At 42.3% G+C, this 22159-nt stretch overlaps 1 protein-coding gene across 3 annotated transcripts in view; it reads left to right on the top strand.

The window, feature by feature from the left end:
• The first annotated feature begins 11370 nt into the window (after positions 1-11370).
• CHRNA5 (cholinergic receptor nicotinic alpha 5 subunit) overlaps positions 11371-22159 on the top strand; it is a 31044-nt gene continuing 20255 nt past the window's right edge. Inside the window, exon 1 of one of the 3 annotated variants that reach the window (XM_043523577.1) lies at positions 11371-11632. In XM_043523577.1, coding sequence (XP_043379512.1) covers positions 11479-11632 — 154 coding nt within the window. In that variant the 5' untranslated portion in view covers positions 11371-11478. The remainder of the gene's footprint in view (positions 11633-22159) is intronic. The other 2 variants (XM_027830524.3, XM_043523578.1) reach the window with 2 other exon arrangements.

The following is a 22159-nucleotide window of genomic DNA, read 5'->3' as shown; positions in this document are numbered from 1 at the left end:
TGATAATGGGTATTTTATTTCATCAGTAACATCTAAATACACTGATTCTTGAGGGAAGTTAAATATTTTAAACCAGTGTAGAGCCTAGATGTGGATACTTGATAAATAACAGAGTTATGACACTACTATGAAAAATAAAGCCTTTCAGAAATTTAGAACTCGTTTATAGAACATTTCCTATTTAAAATTCTAATACTGAATAAAGTATACTTGTCACACAAGATTATCTATAATTTTTTGGCATATTAAATTCTGTAATATTGATTAAGGCTGCTCCACTAATATTCCTGTAAGCAGCAAGAGTACTTCTAATCAGTAGTAAATACTGTTAGTTTAACATAATCTTCCAGAAAAGTATACACTTTCAAATAAACTAATTGCCCAAGTTTAAATGACTAAGATATCAAAATAAGCTATTTTCTTACAAGAAAGGAACATGGCCCTCCCTAAGGAAGGTATTTGTAAGAAAAAGTAAACTATCTTTAAATCAGCCACTTCCACAGAACTTAGGCTGTTTGACTGTATTTTGTATTCCAAGGGCATTAAACACTTCTGTCTTGTTTTCGTGCCCTAGCATGATGCTATTGGATTTTCTGACATTGCAGTGAAGTATTAAACCGCTCCCAACAGCTGTGTCCATTTGCTTTAAAATGTTATGAAAATACTTTTAAAAAATCTGAATAAGCTTAAATCAATGTGCAGTGCCCCTCTTTAATACTCCTCACTAAGTACTGACAAACCAGACAAATTATTGGGAGAGGTAGAAAACCAAAATCAAAAAAACTAGCCCAAACTTAAAGTTCTACACACTAAGTATGAAATAAAAATCCATATGGAACAAATATTATACAATGAAGTCCTACGACTTAGAACAACTAACTTTTCCTGCAGTGCTAAAGGGATTTCATCTAGGGTAAACAGCCAAATAGGTATTGTTTAGGTGGTGATGTGCCTTTTTACTGTCCTTTCTATTCAATAGTCTCAATTCTGACACATCCCAGAATATCACCGGTAATTTTAAAAAATAGGACTAACTGTTCCTTAACTGTGGGGCTTTAACTGATGCATTTCAAGCTGTAATATTGGTCGTTGGGCCTTTAGTTTAATATTCAGTATCTCTTATTGTTCCCCTAAAGGAAACCAGGTTCACAGGATTGAATTTGATCTGAAAAAAGTTAAGTTCAGTTTCATGTGTCATTTTATTTTGTATAATCTATCCCAGATAGTTTTGACTGGTTAAGTACCTCCTCCAAATGTGGCCAGAAACAACCTGCAGTCTGAACAAAAGTAAATTTATATAGCCCGTTGCCTCAAAGAAACATTAGAATTCTGTCAGATTGTTTCCAAACATCCTGCATTAAAAGTTTAAATGATTTGGGGATCATAACTATAATTTATTTTAAGATGAGGCATTTGTGTCCATCTAATAGATAGCATTCTTCTTGTTTGTTTTTTAAGACTTATCTAGTTGATACCTGCACATTATACTGAATTCTTTCAACTTTTAGTAGCACATTATATATCAAAGTGGACTTAAAAATATTTTAATCCCAAGGTTTTACATTAATTGGATTTATGTACTGATTTACTACAACTATAAGTGTAGTTAGAGTAGGAAGAATTTTTGACATTCCGTTTCAGCTTTAACCATAAGAACAAGTTTGCTGAAAAAATGAAACCCTGACTAAAACTGTTCATTATATGAAGACTAATGCAAAGAATTAAATTCCCTTCATTATATATGGGCATCATAAAAATGAAGCTTAAACTCTTGTACATAATGGAGTTGCTCCTGGTGCATTAATCTAGACTAATGTAGAAATTTCAGAAGTTTTGAGCCTTTTCACTTTTTAAGTTCACAGAAGCACACATATTACAGTAATGGGGCCCATATAAGTACCTAGTTTCCCAATAGTGATCGTTCCAAAAGTAATGGACTATTTTTGAAGATGTTAACACCATCTGAAAAAGATTGGGTATGTACAGTAAGTGTTCTCTCTGGCTTCTGGGAATCTTATGCAGCAGTTGGCTTGTGTGCGTGCTCTATAAATGATGTATACACAACTATCGCCTAAGCATACATATAGTAGTCTGTGGAGGGGCTGTCACAGTTGAAGTTAAGGGCGCCCCACTTAAGTTTCAGGTGTCAAGTCTAGCTCACACCTTTCTCAGGATGGGATCCCACAAAATGTCTGTCTCCATCCAAGGGTTTTAGGCTCCAGACTCCTGCAGTTCATTGTGACCACCTCAGCAGGTGTGACTTCAGCAGCTGCAATTCTTGTCTCTCCAGGCAATAACAGGGTTATTCAGTGACCAGACTAGGTTCATGAAGAAAAGTACTATTTATTTAGAACCAAAGCATTTAAGAGAAAACATCTTACAAACAATAAACAGCTGTTCTGCATGCCTGGCTTACCAGCTAGTGTTAAGGACCATATACTAAGGTCAGGGCTGATATTTTATACAGTTTCAAGTCCTTTGTTGTCTTAGTCATCTTAAACCAGGTCAAACCAGTCTCATCACCACAGGGTCCAGAATGTCGGGGCAATTTGTTCCTGCAAGCACCACCACGTTGGTGTGGGAGTAGAACCCATCCATTTCGACCAGCAGCTGGTTCAGGGTGTTTTCCTGCTTGCTCTGCCCCCCGAAGTTCCCCCGGCCCCTCTTCCAGCCGACGGCGTCGATCTCATCGATGAACAGGATGCAGGGGGCATGTTTGCGGGCCAAGGCAAACATGTCCCAAACCCGGGCAGGCCCCACACCCACAAGATATGCTTCAGGGAGTGTAGCTTCAAAAGACTTAATCTGTGTTGTTTCAGTATTGGGAATTTGCATTATTTACCCCCAAGTGTCTTTAGGTCCATTAGCTCATCCACTGATCCAGGAATACAATCACTAACAAGCCCATAAATATGCCTATAACATTTTATAAGGTTGATAAGTCTTTGGCCCAGATTTTTAAAAGTATTTGGGCATTACTGCTCTCAGCATTGCAATGCCTAGCTGATTTAAGAGCCTAAATCTCATTCCAAAAGAGGTTTAGGCACTTAGTAGCCTAAATCCCATTGACCAAATGTCTACTTTTTTCCCTTGCACTCTCATCTGTTAGTATTCATATATTGTCTCATGTCTTATAACTAGATTGTAAGATCTTTGGCATTTGGACTATCTTTTTGTTCTGTGTTTGTGCAGCACCTTAGCAGAACGAGGTCCTGGTTCATGACTGGGGCTCCTACGCACTATAGTAATGCAAATAATTAGAATAAAATGATGAGTAATACTACATTTTTAAAAGTTCTGTTTTTTTAATTTAAACTGTTATAGTAACAGAGAAGGCCAATATTCCATTAATGTCCCTTAAAACTTTGAAATGGATGCAGGCCTGCAGCATTACCAAAATGATGTTCAATAACCAGTACTCCTCTAACATCTGAAATATACAGAAAAGTTATAAGAAAACGAGTACTTGGGGCACCTTAGAGACTAACCAATTTATTTGATGCATCCGATGAAGTGAGCTGTAGCTCACGAAAGCTTATGCTCAAATAAATTGGTTAGTCTCTAAGGTGCCCCAAGTACTCCTTTTCTTTTTGCGGATACAGACTAACACGGCTGCTACTCTGAAACCTGTCAGAAAAGTTATAGTTCGCTTGAGTCAATTTCCTCCCAATTTCTGGCTGTATTTTGATCAGAAGTAGAAAGGTATATTCAACACTAATTGTATGCTAGAGAACCTTGTAAAGGTATATTAACCCTATGCCCAGACTCTTATCTGCTTTTCCCAGAAGTATATCTAATATTTGACCATGCTAAACCTACCCTCTACATTCCTTAGCCTTGCAAGAATGTATTTCTTGTGCCCACCACGGTATCTGTGCCTCTTTCAGAGCTAAATTAGGAATGGGTTATGTCATAAATATAAAGGGAAGGGTAACTACCTTTCTGTATACAGTGCTATAAAATCCCTCCTGGCCAGAGGCAAAACCCTTTCACCTGTAAAGGGTTAAGAAGCTAATGTAACCTAGCTGGCACCTGACCCAAAATGACCAATGAGAGGACAAGATACTTTCAAATCTGGAGGGGGGAACAAAGTGTTGGTCTGTCTGTGTGATGCTTTTGCCAGGAACAGATCAGGATTACAACTCCTGTAAAGTTAGTAAGTAATCTAGCTAGAAATGTGTTAGATTTCCTTTTGTTTAATGGCTGGTAAAATAAGCTGTGCTGGATGGAATCTATATTCCTGTTTTTGTGTCTTTTTGTAACTTAAGGTTTTGCCTAGAGGGATGCTCTATGTTTTGAATCTGATTACCCTGTAAGGTATTTACCATCCTGATTTTACAGAGGTGATTCTTTTACCTTTCCTTTAATTAAAATTCTTCTTTCAAGAACCTGATTGATTTTTCATTGTTCTTAAGATCCAAGGGTTTGGGTCTGTTTTCACCTGTACAAATTGGTGAGGATTCTTATCAAGCCTTCCCCAGGAAAAGGGGTGTAGGGCTTGGGGGGATATTTTGAGGGAAGTCGTCTCCAAGTGGGCTCTTTCCCTGTTCTTTGTTTAAAACGCTTGCTGGTGGCAGCATATGGTTCAAGGACAAGGCAAAGTTTTCACCTTGAGGAAGTTTTTAACCTAAGCTGGTAAGAATAAGCTTAGGGGGTATTTCATGCAGGTCCCCACATCTGTACCCTAGAGTTCAGAGTGGGGAAGGAATCTTGACAGGTTATAAATACCAAAAACAGATTTTAACAATATGTTTATGTCAGGTTTAATAATCCACACTGTCTTTCTACCTATTTACATATTTATTTTTAGTGCACAAAGTAGGAACTGTTTACAATATACTAGTACCTAAGTATTCTATTTAGCTGCCCCTCTAAATTTAGTGTTATTTTCCTACATGTAAGTTCATGTGGTGTTGTCTGCTAAGGTTCATGTTTCAAATGAACATATTCCCTCTCCAGAAATGTTTGTATTAGATGATGATACTGAACAATAATATATAAAAATAGAATGGAGCGCAGTTCTCATTTCAGTGGATGCTGGAACTGGTTAGAGTCAGTATTCACTAAGGAATTGTTAGAAATCTGGGGATCCTTTTGTAATCACAAAAGTTATTTAAATTCTTTAGTAGCAAATTAGGACTAACTATAATCAATATATTATCTGCATAAAATGCAACCTTTTCCCATTTTCCTTGTAATCATTCCTAAAATATCTCTACTGTCTTTGGCCTCTACAGAAACAGTACCATAATAATTACAAAAAATAATTACAAAAATGCCAAGGGCTCAGTAAACTTGTTCTCCAGATTATTATGCTCTCTTTATTTTTTATGCTCTATTCACTTTTATGGACGTTCCTTGTCTGACCTACTGTATTTTGCCTGTGTATAGCAATGTATGTTGGGTAGATGACCCAGAGCTTCTTTCAGATATACTCTCTTGGTCCAATCAAATATCTATTTGGTATCTAATTATAAAAGCATACAAATTAAGAAGGCCACCCAAGCAACTTATATAAATATGTAGAGTCATGTATATCATAATGCTATATAAATAATGAAAATAACATTGTCCATTATTTGACTTATTCTTATTAATCATGCTTGAACCCTTTGACACTGGGGAAGTACATATCCCCTATCAAGGCCAAAACTATTCAAAATCAATAGGTATTTGCATTAAGGAAGAGAGGCAAAGTACAGAAATCATGTGGTGGTATAAGTTACACATAAGTAAGTGCGGGTAAGGAGTTTAAATGACTGCAGAGCAATCTACGTTGGTGTAATTTACATGCTGAACAAATGTCAGAAAGTTAAATTTAAGTGGAAGAGAAGAACTACTTGAAAGTATCCTACTGTTTTAGTTTCTTTACTGCTGCACTTCTCCCTTTTTGCCACTTAATGTATGAGTTACACCAGTTAAGTCCCTGATCTTGCAGGCTGATCTGTGCAGATGATCTTTTATTACCTGTATGGAGACCCATTGATTATAATGGAGCTCTGCATGGGTACAGGGATCCACCTGCACAGCACCCCACTGACCTCATTGGCTCTCTATACAGATGCAAGGGACCATCTGCACTGATTATCTTGCAGAATTAGAGCTTTAGTGTCAGACTAAGGAGAGGAATGATGGTCCAGTTGTTATGGCACTAGCCTGGGACTCAGGAGCACCAGGTTGAATTTCCTGCTTTGCCACAAACTTCCTGTATGATCTTGGGTAAGTGATTAAGTCTGATGGTACCTCATTTCCCCATCTGTAAAATGGGAATAATAATACTTGGTTGCCTCACAAGGGTGTGCTATGAAGACAAATACATTAAAGCTCATGAGGCACACAGATAATATGGTAATGGAGACTATGCAAGTACCTAAATAGAGATGATAAACTCCCTTACACCTACTGACAAGTGAGTAGTATATATCACCTTGGCGCAATGAGATTATGCTTCCAGATAATTGTAGTACAAATATTCTCTCTTTCTTATAGTCTCAGACAAGACTTCTAATTAAAAAATGTCATCCAAACATTTTCCCAATTTCTTTCAAAAACTTAAAATACTCTCCATCAGGACTTTCGAACTCTAAAGACCTCTGCTTTTCAAGTTTTAATTGCTTCATTCACTTCTATTATAACAGATTTTTCAGACAGGGCTTTTAAATTAGCGTTTTAAAAGGATTGATTTTAGTATCCCATTTGCTAATTTCCTACTACTTTGCTTTAGTCTGAAAAAAAAAAAGCACTTCACAGAATTTTGTGAAAAACATCTTATTTTACTAATAGAACTGAGCAGTTTGCTATTTTTATCTGTAATTAACTTCCAATTTACTTTTTGCATTACTGGCTCTGATGGATGATTCATAGGAGTCAGTTTAGTAGGGACTTTTAGAATCTCCACTTCTGGTTAAGTGGACCCTATTAAAGATACCAGAAATCAAAGTATTATTTATGCAGTTATTTTGATATACAGAATTATATGCTTAATGCTAGCTATTGCAATATTAACATTTTGTTCAAGTTCAAAACACCCAGTGGAAAATTAGTTTCTTTATTTATATATGTTATTTACTACCATAAAAATATTTACACATTCACCAGATCCAGGAGTGGATTTACCATGAAACAAACCATGTGGTGGCACAGAGCCCCCAACGACACGGGGGCCTCCAAAGTGCAGGCCAAATATCTGACAACCTGCCCCCAAGTCCCGGCTGGTGGTGCAGCAGGGCTCAGGAGGGCAGGCTGCCTGCATGCTGTGGCCAGTGGCCCCACAGCGGCCAGCTGCTGGCATGTGTCTGCGTGCCCCTGGCGGGTGGGGGAGGTGGCTCCACATGCTGCTCCTGCCCCAGGCAGCTCACGGAGACCTGCTGCCACCTCCCCACAAGGGGCATGCAGAGATGTACCAGCAGCAGGGCTAAGGCAGCTCCCTGCCTGCTCTGCCTCCCTCCTTCCTCGCCACTTCGCTCCTGGAAGCGGCCAGCATGTCCCTGTGGTCCCTGGGTGTATGTGTGTGTCTGCGCGCTGCCCCTGCCCCAAGCGCTGACTCCGCAACTCCCATTGGCCAGGAACTGTGGCCAATGGGAGCTGCAGGGGCGGAGCCTGCAGGCAGCAGTGCACAGAGACCCCCTGCCCCCCCCCGCCCGCCTAGGAGCCGCTGCTGGAGGGGTGTGTATGCAGGTTGCTTTGGGAGCCGTGCTGCCCGAGTTAAGCGCCACCCCTCTGCCCCCTTCCCACACCCCAATCCCTTGCCCCAGCCCAGAGCCTGCACCTCACCCCCAAACTTCCTCCCAGAGCCTGCACACCTTACCCTTTCCCACACCCCAACACCCTGTCCCAGTCCAGAGCCTGCACCCCAACTTCCTCTCAGACCCCACACCCCTTCCCCCTCCTCCCACACCCCAGCCCAGAGACTGCACCGAGCACCCAAACTTCCTCCCAGAGCCTCCCCTCCACACCCCCTCCTGCACCCCAACCCCCTGTCCCAGTCAAGGTACCTCACTTTATTTTCATTTATTTCCCATTACTTATAGGAGGAGGATGAATAAAAAATGGGGGAGATGAGAGAGAATGTTCTTTTTCTTAGCTGGTCCTGAGGGGGGTCCCCCGAAAATGAAGCTGCACAGAAGGCCCCACTAACTCTAAATCCGCCACTGATCAGATGACCCTCGATATATTTAGCATAATGATGGGCATGTACCTTGACTTTAATCCTTTTCAATCTTGCAACATCTACTTTACCCAAATGGCACCCATTTGCAAGCAAATTCATGGGTATGAATTAAAAATAATTTATCTTTTATGTGCTGGAAAGTCAATAAACTACATCCAATACCTTTAACCAGAAACTACCATAATAAAATACCTTTCATGCAATTCCTACATAAGGTTAGTATATATATAGCTCTTAAGAAGCAAATTTGATTTAGGAATACAGACAGTGCAATGTGGTCAAAGATCAATCGAAGCCAGAACCTTAAATTTGTGATAAACAATAGAAATGTTGCTGACTGATTTTTGGAGTGCTCAGAAAATTGCTTGCTCCAAATTTATATTAATGATATTAAATATGAGAACAGCACATATTTTCATGACACATTAGGCCAAAATGGCTAATTTTATAATCTTATGCTGAAACCTGCATGTAAACTACAAATTGCAAACTAAGGATTAAATCCTACATCTTGAACACCTAAAATTAATGGGAGTTCTGGTGTGCAATGAATGCAGAATCAATCACTCAGTGTATGTAAAGCAAGAAATTGTCAAGACTAAACAAGAAGATATGTGTTCCCAATGTATGAAATGTCATTTTTTACTGCAGAGCATTCTAAACCATATAACAGGCCACTGGACGACTACACTGGAAAAACTACCATGTAAGCAATCGCTCTTTGGATGGCTTATGCTGACTGCATTATGCCTTCTGCAGACATGAATAATCTCAATATGACATTCAGCATATTAAAACAAAGAGCATACAGGAAAAAAAATAATATAAAAGTGTTAAAGTATTGATTTTCATTAAGGTAAACAATTTTCATTAAGCTCTGACATGATGAAGTACTGTTTAATATTTTGCATCCGATGAAGTGGGCTGTAGCCCACGAAAGCTTATGCTCTAATAAATTTGTTAGTCTCTAAGGTGCCACAAGTACTCCTGTTCTTTTTGCAGATACAGACTAACACGGCTGCTACTCTGAAACCAAACATGTTATGATGTATACAAATAGGCAGACTGATCTGTTCTGTAAAACAAATAATTGATATAAAATATAGTTTTGATCACTGACAATATGTATAACAATGAAATCCCAAACACATATAATAACCATATTGAAAAGGAGATAAAGAATTGCTAAAAATGATATGAGTTGAAAATGTTCTTCATTTTCTGAGAATAGAGTCTCTGGAGACACATATACACACAGTAGATACACCTCACACTAGTACCCAAAACATCTTTTAACATAAGGTTAATAAACATTGTGGCTAATAAATATTGTGTTAAAGTCATTTAACCTATTTTTTTCTCTCCTTCTCTCTACAAACTGAAAAGTATTATCAGGTAATACCTCAAATCAGAAATATATTGTTTGAGTATGTCAGTTACTTCTATTTTCTGTTTTCTTATGTACCTTTTTAAAAGTATATATTATGTTAATAAAGGAAAAATCAATAAAGCATTTAAAAATCAGTTTTACTGCTAAGCCCCCACTCAGGGCTGGGAGGAGAGTGAAGCCCACTGGAGTTGCAGGAGGATCAGATGTGTGGATGGAATTAGTGGGTTGTTTAGGGAGCAGAACTGATGTGGGGGCTGGGGAGACAGGATTGATCTTGGGTAGTGGGGGCAGAATTAATTGCTGGGCAGGCAGATGGACAGATGTGAGAGTGACAGCTGCTGCAGTGGGGGCCAAAATCAATACATCTGGGAGAGACAGCCACATTAATTCTCACACACATACACTGGAGGAGCGGGGGAATTAAAAAAATAGAAGACAGACCAAAAAGCAAAACTCATAGTAGTATGTTTTTAAAGAACTCATGGTTTTGGAGGGTCTAACTCAAGGGTGGGCAAACTTTTTGGCCCAAGGGCCACATTGGTGTTGCAAAACTGTATGGAGGGCCGGGTAGGGAAGGCTGTGCCTCCCCAAAGAGCCTGGCCCCTGCCCCCTATCTGCTCCTCCCACTTCCCGCCCCCCTCAGAACCCCAGACTCATCCAATGCTCCTTGTCCCCTGACCAACCCCTCCCGGGACCCTGGCCCCTAACCACCCCCCAGGACCCCACCCCCTATCCAACTCCCCCTTCTCCCTGTCCCCTGACTGCACAGACCCCTATTCACACCCCTGCCCCTAACTGCCCCCCCAGGACCCCACCCCCTATCTAACCCTCCCTGCTCTGTCCCCTGACTGCACAGACCCCTATTCACACCCCTGCCCCTAACTGCCCCCCAGGACCCCACCCCCTATCTAACCCCCCCGCTCCGTCCCCTGACTGCACAGACCCCTATTCACACCCCCGCCCCCAGAGAGGCCCCCCCCGGGACTCCCATGCCTATCCAAACCCCCTTGTTCTCTGTCCCCTGACTGCCCCCCCCAAAACCTCAGCCCCATCCAACTGCCCCCTGCTCCCTGTCCCCCAGGACCCTTTACCCCTTATCCAACCCCGCCTTTACCATGCTGCTCAGAGCAGCAAAGCCCGGGGGCAACAGGATGGTACATGTCTGGCATGATGTCCAAACATAAGGCCATCTGTGATGCCTGCCATAAGCTCATACACATGGCGTACAGCATCTGACCACGGGCCACAGATGTGCAGCACAGCGTCCAAACACGGACAACCCCATTGTGCCCAGTGTTAGCTGCCTGCCAGGTCATTCTCAAGCTGCATGAGGGCCAGGGCTGCACCCATGCCACAGGGCAAGGAAGAGAGGTCTGAGAAACAAACCCCTCATTACCTCAGCTGCGGCAGGTGTGATGCCCCTGCTGTGCCCAGGCCATTCCGGGACCCCTCCAGGCAGGGCTTAGAGTGGCAGGGGGGCTCGCACCCCTGGCTATATGTATAATCAAGCTGAGTCGCTCACATTAAGCACAAAGCTTCCAGCTCAAGACAGACCCTCCACTTTATTCAGACCGCCCCCATGTATCTTTTGTGATACCCCCCCCCCCCGCCCCCTCGCTTCAGGGCAACAGAGCAGGCCGCTCCTTTCCCGCCCTCCCCTTCAGAGGAGGAGAGCACGCGCCCCGCGGGGAGGGACACAACGAGTCCCTAACGGTTTCCAGAGCGCCCCGAAGTGGGGGTGTCTCGCTCCGTGCCCCGCCCACTCCTCCTCTCCCCCCCCGCCCCCAGCGAGGGGCAGAGCTGGGTAGCCTCGCCGCGCTGGGGAGACGCTCCTTCCTCGAGTGTGAGGCGGCGCTGCCTGAGGCTGCGGCTCCGCGCGCTCTCTGGGCTGCCAGGCGGCGCCGCGCTGTGCTGAGCGATGGCGGAACGGGGAATCCAGGCGCGCCGCGTCCTCTCCCCCGGCAGCCGCCTCCTGTTCCTCCTCACCTGCCTCTTCGTGCCCCTGCTCGGGGTGCCCGGTCCGGCCGGCAGAGCCACCGCCGCCAGGGGCAGCGCCCGCACCCCCTACACGGGTAAAGGGACCACGGCTGCACGCTCCCCGGTGTGGGCTTTGGGGGTGTCGGGGAGGCAGCCGCGTGTATGTTAGGAGGGAAGGTGAAGTAAGGCTGAAGAGGGGTTAGGAGAGGGGGATATAGCTGGTATGTTGGAGATCGTGGAGGGGTTTGGAGAAGGGGTATGTGGGGGGTGTCGTGGAGGGGTTTGGGGAAGGAGGATGTAGGAGAGGGGGTTGTGGAGGCGTTTGGGGGAGGGGGATGTAGGAGAGGGGGTCGTGGTGGGGTTTGGGGGAGGGGGATGTAGGAGAGGGGGTCCTGGTGGAATTTGGGGGAGGAGGATGTAGGCGAGAGGGTCGTGGAGAGGTTTGGGGAGGGGGATGTAGAAGAGGAGGTCGGGGAGAGGTTTGGGGAAGGAGGATGTAGGAGAGGGGGTCCTGGTGGAATTTGGGGGAGGAGGATGTAGGCGAGAGGGTCGTGGAGAGGTTTGGGGAGCGGGATGTAGGAGAGGGGGTCGTGAAGGGGTTTGGGGAAGGAGGATGTAGGAGAGGGGGTTGTGGAGGGGTTTGGGGGAGGGGGATGTAGGAGAGGGGGTCGTGGAGGGGTTTGGGGGAAGGGGGATGTAGGAGAGGGGTCCTGGTGGAATTTGGGGGAGGAGGATGTAGGCGAGAGGGTTGTGGAGAGGTTTGGGGAAGGAGGATGTAGGAGAGGGGGTTGTGGAGGGGTTTGGGGAAGGAGGATGTAGGAGAGGGGGTTGTGGAGGGGTTTGGGGAAGGAGGATGTAGGAGAGGGGGTTGTGGAGGGGTTTGGGGAAGGAGGATGTAGGAGAGGGGGTCGTGGAGGGGTTTGGGGAAGGGGGATGTAGGAGAGGGGCTCGTGAGGGGTTTTGCATACTATGTCAACTTTTTGAAAGACCAGACTCAAACATTTTAAATCTGATTTGAAGAACAAGTCAAGGCTTGAGCACTAGCTTTGCAATCCTTAGGGCCAGTGCAGAAGTAGAGCTCAGAAGAATTTTTTATTTGATTTTTAATTAAAGTAATCTAGAGCGACCACGATTAAACAGACACAGCTTTATTTACCAGAAGATAGGGAAAAAACCCCACAAACAACCTTGTTTAGAGGTTGAGTCATTTTTCTTTGCCCTTGTCAAGCAAAATTTCTCTGGGTGCACACATACATATTTACAAATACTGATCACAACATCTCATTAGGTGGTTGTACAACTACTCCAAATAATGAAGAATGCTATTGTTGTTATAATATCAGACCTTAGTGGTTTTTTTTTTTGTTGTGTTTTGTTCTCTGTAAGGTGTATTGCATTTATTCACAACTGATGTGGTCATGGATTTGTGATGTATCTGCTTTGTGTGTTTATCTACATGCCAGAGGCAAACCATAGGAATGCTTATGATACATGACAAATATTTCTTATTGTTGAAATACCATTCTTATGGATTTATGATAAAATTCTGCTTGACTTATTTATTGAGTTAACCCTGTTGAAGTCCCAGGGGCTAATCTCAAAGTAAGGATTTGAGTTGTACAGTTTAAATTATAAAACACTCCACAAAACAAAATTGTATAGGTAAAACTGTGCAAATTTAAAAGGGTAGTCAGCTCAAGCTTGTCCCAAAATACAGATGTTGTAAAATATTGCTTTTACAGAATTTAAGAGCAGTGAAATGTATAAGTCTTCCAGAGAGTTGGTTTTAGATAAATATTCCACCCAGTTTGAAGTCCTAACATGGCAGTGTTAAAAGCCTGAAAGTTAAACTCACTTGAAGCAAAAGTGAAATTGACTTAATTGATTTTCATTTTCTAAACTGGGATGCAAAAAATAAACAGTGCAAATCCTGAAATTTAAACTGGATTAAAACTGTGAATTTTAGTTTGAAATGTAACAAATCCTTACCTACGTTACTATCATGCTAAAAGTGATTTTTAAAGTTACTGTGAATTGTAGTAGTTGGAAGAATTATGTTTTCACTAAATGAGTCTCTTCACAATACAAAGAATAATTATATAGAGCTGTTAAAAAAAGGTCATAGGTACTTTTGTGGAGCCAAATCTTGCCCTTGGGTACAAGCATGCAACTTTTTCTTCAGTGAGAACTATCTGTATGTACTTGAAGGGAGAATTTGTTTCTCTCTTGGCCATTTTAACTAAAATAAAATTGTAATTTACTAAAAAATAGAAATTGGTGGTAGATATTTAACTAGTTGTTTGAAAACTGTGGTGAATTGGGGCAGTAAAGTATATTATAGTATTGCTTTAGAATAGTATATTAAAATTGTGGGGGAAATCCTTTACAAGTTATTTAGTAAACAATTTATCAGATGTAGGTGTACTAAATTCCATATCACTTGGTTATTATGTATGCTTTCCAAACCCTTGAAAATTAAACTTCAGTTTTCTATTCATTACAATGTGGCTATGTGTGAGTGTGCATGTTGTAACTTTCTTCCTGGATTCAGAGTAGCAGCCGTGCTAGTCTGTATTCGCAAAAAGAAAAGGAGTACTTGTGGCACTTTAGAGACTAACCAATTTATTTGAGCCATAAGCTTTCGTGAGCTACAGCATCCGATGAAGTGAGCTGTAGCTCATGAAAGCTTATGCTCAAATAAATTGGTTAGTCTCTAAGGTGCCACAAGTACTCCTCTTCTTTCTTCCTGGAGTATCCCAGTTTTACAAACTGTAGTTGTTTGTTGCAAAACAAAATATGAGATGATTGCCTTTAAATCAATGACGTGTTTTGTAATATAGAAGAATTTCAACTTAAAGGATAAGAATTAGTTTTCTGAAGTGAACTCTGAGAGAAGCTGCATCTGTTAGAATTGTAGGACAAAGTTTCCTATATTTATCAGTTTACTTATATCATGATTCTCCTTTAAATGATTTTGCTTTCTTTTGAGAATATAAAAAAATAGAATTTTCCAGTAGATTGTAGAGAAATTAGGGAAGGGAGCTCTTGTATAGTTCCACTCTGTCCAGAAATGAAAATCTTAATTTTTGATATTCTGGCAAATACATATGGAAAACATACTGGCATATCTTCTGAAATCTACTACTGTTCTTGCATACTAAAGAAGAGTATCTGATTTGTACAAGCCATGGGGACATTACATACCTATGTATCTGAGATTGGAGTCTAGTTGCATGAGCAGAATTCTGCTGTGGACAGATGATGTACCAGTGCACAACCTCTGCAGCATCAAGGGCTGCACTGGCAACTTGCCAGGAGCCTGAGGGCTGTACCTTATTTGTATAAGTATTTACAAAATTGTCAATTTAATTCCATGATGTGTACAGAATAAATTAAATTTGTATGAATAAAATGTTTCTAACCTTAAAATCCTTCATTATGTCTTTTCCTTTTCCTCTTTCCACTTCCCACTTTACTTTGTACACTTTTCCTACTTTTCCTCTCTCCTTCAACCTTTCAGATGTCTTTTTTCCTTCCAGATTTCCCGATCAGTTGTTTAGTTGCAGCCTTCCCCAACATTCTGCATGTCCCTTCTTCTGTCCTCACTGCCAGGTCCCTGGTCAGCAAGAATGATGCCTTTCCCCCATCCTGTTCCTAGGCTGATAGTGGCCTATTCCATTGACTTCAATGAGGCCAGGATTGCCACACAGTGGCTTTGCTTCCCACTCCGAGGCTGCCAGCCAGCATCTGGCATTTGGTTTCTTCATCTACTTTAGCTGTTCAGCAGGAAGTAGACATCACTTCTGCTCCCCACTGAACTTATCACTGAGCAGAAGAAGCTAATGCTAAACCAAAAAAGAATATTGCTAGGGCTCTTCAAAGCAGTGCATTTTATCATATGCACAACAGTGCTGCTGGTCTTCAATGACCCTGGAGACTGGTGGAGCAATAAACATCTTGGCAAGCCATAGGTTGAGACATTGTTATCTGTTAATATTTACAGTCGTGCCCACAATATGCTAAGCACAGTACAGGCATTCAAGAAGGGTGGCAGTGTAAGGTCTGAGGAGCTCTTAATCTAAGGACTGACAGACATGGGCAAGGGAAAAAATAGGTAATCTATATATGTCAACTTGATTCTCTGTAAGCAGCATGGCCATATACTATGATGATGCTGGTTTTCAGCAAGACTTGCAAAATCCATTAACCAGTGGTAAGTAGTAAGCTTTCCCTGCTGCCAAGCCATTAGTAGATATTTTGCCGAAGTTTTGATTTAAACGTTCCTTGCTTTTCTGACTGCAATAATAACCTTCTAAATGTGAACATAAAAAAAATCAGTGTTGCCTTCTTTACTTCACAAACACAGCTCTGTTCCTCTGCTCATGTTTATAACGTTGCCAAGCAGTACCAGTACGGGGGAGGGATAGCTCAGTGGTTTGAGCATTGGACTGCTAAACCCAGGGTTGAGAGTTCAATCCTTGAGGGGGCCATTTAGGGATCTGGGGCAAAAATTGGGGATTGGCTCTGCTTTGAGCAGGGGGTTGGACGAGATGACCTGCTGAGGTCCCTTCCAACCCTGATATTCTATGAAACAAACTTAAAATATCTGGTCAGTCACACAGCCGCTTTTCAAACTTTTGCAGTTGTCAGTGTGAAACTGTCAAGTACATCCATTTCACTCTGCTGCTGCTGCCTGGGAAAAAGGAGTAGTAGAAGTATGCTCTGGGGTTATTTGCTAGGATAGAGAATAATTCTGCTCCCTGCAATAGCTAGACGGCTCTGATGGTGGGAGAAGAAACAGAAGGCTCTTCCTTTCTAGAAGCTAGAGAGGGTGAAGCTTCATACTCATAAGATATTTACTGGCCAGAGCTGATACAAAAAACAAAGCCTCCCCCCTGCATCCCATCCCAAAAAAAGGAAAATAGAAATACTACCACCCGTTTCCTTTTTATATCAGTTAGGCATGAGGGAGGGAAATCACTCCCCCAGCCAACGTAGCCATACCAGCAAAAGCCCAGTATAAACAAAGTTATACTCAGAAAAAGGTCCTTTTGCTGGTATAGCTTATTTCATTCAAAGAACTGTTAGGTATAGTGGCAAAAACACTCTTACTGGTTCAGAGCAAGTCTACATTACAAAATTAGGTCGACCTGAGTTATGTCAACGTACAGCTGCTACAGTAATTACATCTCTTTTGCATGTCTGCACGATGCTTCTTGTGTCATCAGTGCACATCCTCACTGGCAATGCTTGCATTGATGCAGACAGCAGTGCACCCTGGGTAGCTATGCCACTGTGGAACTCACCACCATCTAGCACAGGGTGTTTTGGGAAGGGTTTACAATGCCTCATTGGGGCAAACGAGCCATACAGGTGTGATTGGGAACATGGTTTCAATGTTCCATGATGTAGTTTTCTCCATCTCAGAATTTTATCTGCATCCCATAATGTTTCACGCATTTTTTCAAAAGCCGTGCAAACCTGTGCATCCGCCATCTCTCTGAGAAGCATGCACAGTTCTGCACTGTTTTGATGAGTGTTGCAAGCACAATGCACCTGATCCTGCAGTATCTGCAGAGGAGCCGTGGGAAACTTGACAATTCTTTGGAGATCAGCTTGCTGTGGGATATGGAAAGAAATAATTCAAAGTTGTTGTTGGCATTCACGGAGCAGCTGCAGATGGGAGAGCACAGGTTCTGGGGACGAGAAACAAGCACTGACTGGTGGGATCGCATCATTATGTAGGTATGGGATGACTAGCGGTGGCTGCTGCTCTTTCAGATGCACATGGCCACATTCCTGGAACTGTTTGCGGAGCTTGCTCCAGCACTGCAACACCAAAATGAAACTGCACTGACAGTGGAGAAGTGAGTGGCAATTGCTGTGTGGAAGCTTGCGAGGCCAGGTTGCTATCAATCAGTCGGGAATCAGTTTGGAGTTGGGAAACCACTGTATGGGTTGCTGTGATGCAAGTGTGCAGGGCCATTAATGGAATCCTGCTACGAAGGACTGGGCAATGTGCAGGACATACTGGATGGTTTTGCTGCAATGGGGTTCCCAGACTGCAGTGGGGTGATAGATGGCATGCATACCGCTATTGTGGCATCAGACCACCGTGCCACAGAGTACATCAATAGAAAGGGCTACTTTTCTATGGTATTGCAAGTGCTGGGTGATCACTGGGGACGTTTTACCTACATGAATATGGGATGGCCAGGGAAGGTGCATGACGCACACATCTTTAAGAACGCAGGCCTGTTCAGAAAGCTGCAAGAAGGGGCTTTCTTTCCAGACCAGACTTCTCAACATTGGGGATGTTGAAATGTCAACAGTGATCCTGGGAGACCCAGCCTATCCATTACTGCCATGACTCATGAAGCCATACATTGGCCACCTTGACAGCAGCAAGGAGTGCTTCAACCACAGGCTCAGCAGAAGCAGAATTACATTGGCACTGTCTACTCAGGAGATCAGCCCTCAGTGAAAAAAATAGCCCAATGGTTATAGCTGCCTGCTGTGTGCTTCATAATATCTGTGAGGCAAAGGGGGAATAGTTTTTGCCTGGGTAGAGGTGGAATGACTGTCTGCTGACTTTGAGCAGCCAGATACCAGGGCTATAAGAAGACCTCAGTGGGGAGCTATAGGGCTCAGGGAGGCTTTGAAAGACCATTTTAATTGTAAGCCACAGTAATGTGTGTTGCGCCTGGCATTGTTTTTTTTGCATCCTGGTATGAACCTTGTAATGAATGCTGTGTGTGTAGTAATATAACATTGCGAATGCACATATTGCTATTATCTGTGAATGATGTCAGCCCCAGCCAGCATATGTTGTGAACTAATAAAGATTAAGTGTCCATAAATAGACTTTTATTCCAAACCCATGCTAATAGACATATTTATAATTGAATGAAACTTTATAAATACAGAGAAAAGAACATTTGAAGGGGAAAGAACAGTCATTTTCATTTCACAAACACATATACCAATTGTGTCTCTCATAGGTCAGTGTATGTGCAGCTATTACTGTCTGTACTCTTCACCGGCGTGGAGTGGTAGGGATAGTGCAGCAGCCCCAGATACCATGTGGGAATGAGCGGTGTAAGGAGGTCCTGGAATGCCGTTCTCTATGGGCTGCAGAGGGAGGAGAGCACAGGTCTGTTGAACCTGAAGATCAACAAAAGTCTCCAGCATGTCTGTTTGACGCTTGAGAAGTGCTAGCATCTCCTGCTGCACATCTCTCTCCTTTTCCTGTTCTGTTCTGCCGGGCCCTCTCTGCCTAACTCTACAGGGGAATGAGAAGCAGATAATTAATAGAATTGCTATTTCACTACCTCTTCTAGCATGATTAAAAAGGAGTAAATGAACAGATATGTCCCTGCAATATCAAAGCAAACGACATACTTACCAGAGGTTCTTTCCCCTGCATCAGACCTACCTGCGCTGGACTCTAGGGACTGGCTCAACAGCTCTGGAGTCAAACACAGGTCCTGGCTTGCTGTGCTACTGAATCCCTGGTCGCCTCTCCCCCATACTCCTCCTCCTGCTCTTCCTCATCCAACAACTCCTCCTCGCTGTTCACTCTGGGGTCTGTGACTCTGACTCCTCTGAAGTATCCACAGGACTCTTGGGGGTGGTGGTGGTGTCTCCGCTGAGTATGGCATGCAGCTCTTTGTAAAAGCAGCAAATCTGTGGCTCTGCACCAGAGTGACTGTCAGACACCATTGCCTTTTGTTACGCCTGCCGCAGCTCCTTGGCTTTCATGTGGCATTCCTGCGGGTCCCTCTTGTAGCCCTTTTCCCCCATGCCCCAAGCGATTTGCTCATAGATATTGACATTTCAGTAGCTGGATTGGAGCTGTGCCTGCACAGCCTCTTCTCACAGACTCAGGACACCCACCACCTCCTGTGTACACCAGGCAAGAGCAGCCTGCAGCATGTAGCCAGCACAATCAGTTGGGCAGTTGCTAGGTGTGCTCTCCACACCAAGCAAGCAGGAAATGGAATTTTAAAAATTCACAATGATTTAGAGGACAGGCGCATATACCTGTGTGTCTGGTAGGGATGTAAAATAGTAACCAGTTAACCAGTAAGCATTAGTGAGCAGCCCCAGCCATGCCGGCTGGCCGACAGGAGCAACCAGCAGTTAACTGGTTAAACGATATAATTTTAATTGTTGAAATGGTTAACTTTTTAAAACAATATTTACATCTCTGGTGCCTGGCCACCAGGCAGCGGAGTTCAAAACAGTGACCAGAGCAGTCATGGTGGGGCACTGTGGGTCATAACACAGTCTCTACACTGTGGGACATAAAGTTTGACATAAATAACACAGTGTTTACACTGACACTGAATTGATCTAACTACGTCAACCTAAGCGCTATGTCTCTTGCAGAGGTAATTATTAAGTCGGCATAGTGGGCGAATTACATTGCTGGGAGCAACATTTTAGTGTAGAGGCTTACAGAGTTAGGGCAACATAAGCCTTACAGTTCATAAACTCTGTCTTCACTAGGATTGGCAAACCCTTTCTAGTGTAGGTAAGGCCCAAGTAACTGTGGGGATGGCATGAAAGCCGGATTTTTCCACTGCCTTCCAAGTGCATCAATAGTCCAGGAACACACACTGAACATTGTTCATTTCTATTAAAACATATAAAAATTACAGATTACCATTCTGAGTCTTTTTCTGCTTTCCCTAGTGTAAACAACGAGGAGCCTTTGTGGCACCTTCGAATTTTTTGTTTGTGTTTTTTTGTTTCTAGTTTGTCACTTTGCTTTTACAGAAAAAGGAACTAATGATCTACTGTTAAATGGTACCTGGATTGCCAAAGATTTCTTGCCAAAAAAAAAAAAGCAAAAATATCTTTAGAAAAAGATGGGCAGCAAGGATTGTCTGAAACAATTCTATAGTTTTCACTGGGAAAGAATTTTCTTTTAGCAATTGAAGGATTGAGTTTCAATCTACCTTCAGTTTTTGATTAAATACTTCTGATTTTGGCATGAATGTGGGGGAAATTCAGCATCCAGGACCTCATTAGGTGGGGACAACGAGTTTTGTTTAGAATTTCTGTTTATGTGGTGATGTAGTCTAAAGTAGTTTAGGGCTCCTGGCCTTGAACAAAACAATTTTTTGCAATCAGATTACATTTGTGATTAGAACAAATTGACAGGCGTCAATTGAATATTAAATTCATTGTCAGTCATGCTCCTTTATTCAGGAGCTTGAATCTGATGCAGTGGAATGAATATTCCATTGCTCAATGGAGAGGCAAAAAACGACAGAGGTCTCTCTCTGGGCAAAGCATGGTAAACTGCTTCATGCATTGCACCCAATACTGAGATGTAAATTCTTTCATCTCTTCTACCAAGCATTTGAGCATTTTTCATTTTTGAAAAACTCATCAAGAAATAAAGGTGGAAATTCAGTTTAACCCAAAGTTACCTTTGGGGGTTGTAATGAAAGTGTTTGTGTAACTCTAAAAATACTTTTCCTATCAACAGTTGAAGTTTTTCTGAAATAAGGGGATACAAGTTGGACTGAATCTCTAAATAAGTAACTAAATTACTATGTTAAAATGAGGGCAGATGTGGTAGAAGGAAGTTAGAAAGAGGTGTAATGATTATTTACTGTAACTTTTTCCATTGCATGACCAGGCAGGGGTGCTGGAACAATTTGTATAGTGGGAGTGCTCAGAGCCATTGAACCAAACCGTAAACTCTGTTATATGATGGAAACCACTTCAAGCCAGGGGGTGGTGCCACACCCCAGCACCCCTAGTTCCAGCATCTATGTGACCAGGAAATCATCAAATCTGTCTGAAGGTGTACCTATTATACTTTCAGTTATATGGCCTCTGTTCCCCTTTCACTGCTGCTCTACCAAATTTGCCCATAGATTTAATATTTATAATCTACATATTCTGCTTGTTTGCATCGATGGCAACTATAAAACTTTTTATTCTTTTTCATGAGTTGCAATACAGAAATTGTGTAATTGAGTTCCCCATTCATTGGCACTGGTGAAACACTTTCTTAAATATTTAATTTTAACAATTGAGGTAAGGGCATGCAAATTTCAGTATATTTTGTTAATATTAAGATTTACAAAATTTGCAAAGAGGCTTTATTCTAATTAAGTTTCATGACCAAACCTTTATATGTTATCAAATTTTGATATGCAGTAAGGTATTACTGGTAGCAATTTTCTTTAAAAATCATTTTTACTTTAGTTTCTTTAAGTTAGTATTAGCACTAGTTATTGGAAGACTGGATGACATGGTGTTTTACACCTCTGGCATTTTGTAGAGCAGTCAGAGATTGAAATAAATGTACAGAGCAAACTCTTCCCACCACTACAGGCTTTTTCTGAAGAACTAGATTGTCCTAGTAGTGTGGGGAAACTTGTGCTGCTTCACCATGGGTCATTTCTATTCTGTGGCTAAAGGAGGGACATTGTTCTTTGGGACTGACAATCCATCACTGCATTCTGACACATTTCAGGATGTGAGTTTGTGATGAATAAGATATCACAGATATATATAAAGTTTGCTGTGCTATAATTGATTGTATCATTATTCGTGTCTCCTGTGAGTACTTAGAGTGGGCAATACATTGTCCCTTTTTT

This window comes from Chelonia mydas, chromosome 10 (assembly GCF_015237465.2).
Source record: "Chelonia mydas isolate rCheMyd1 chromosome 10, rCheMyd1.pri.v2, whole genome shotgun sequence".
Taxonomy (NCBI): domain Eukaryota; kingdom Metazoa; phylum Chordata; order Testudines; family Cheloniidae; genus Chelonia; species Chelonia mydas.
The sequence above is the reverse complement of the archived record's forward strand: the minus strand, read 5'-3'. Positions and strand labels throughout refer to the sequence as shown.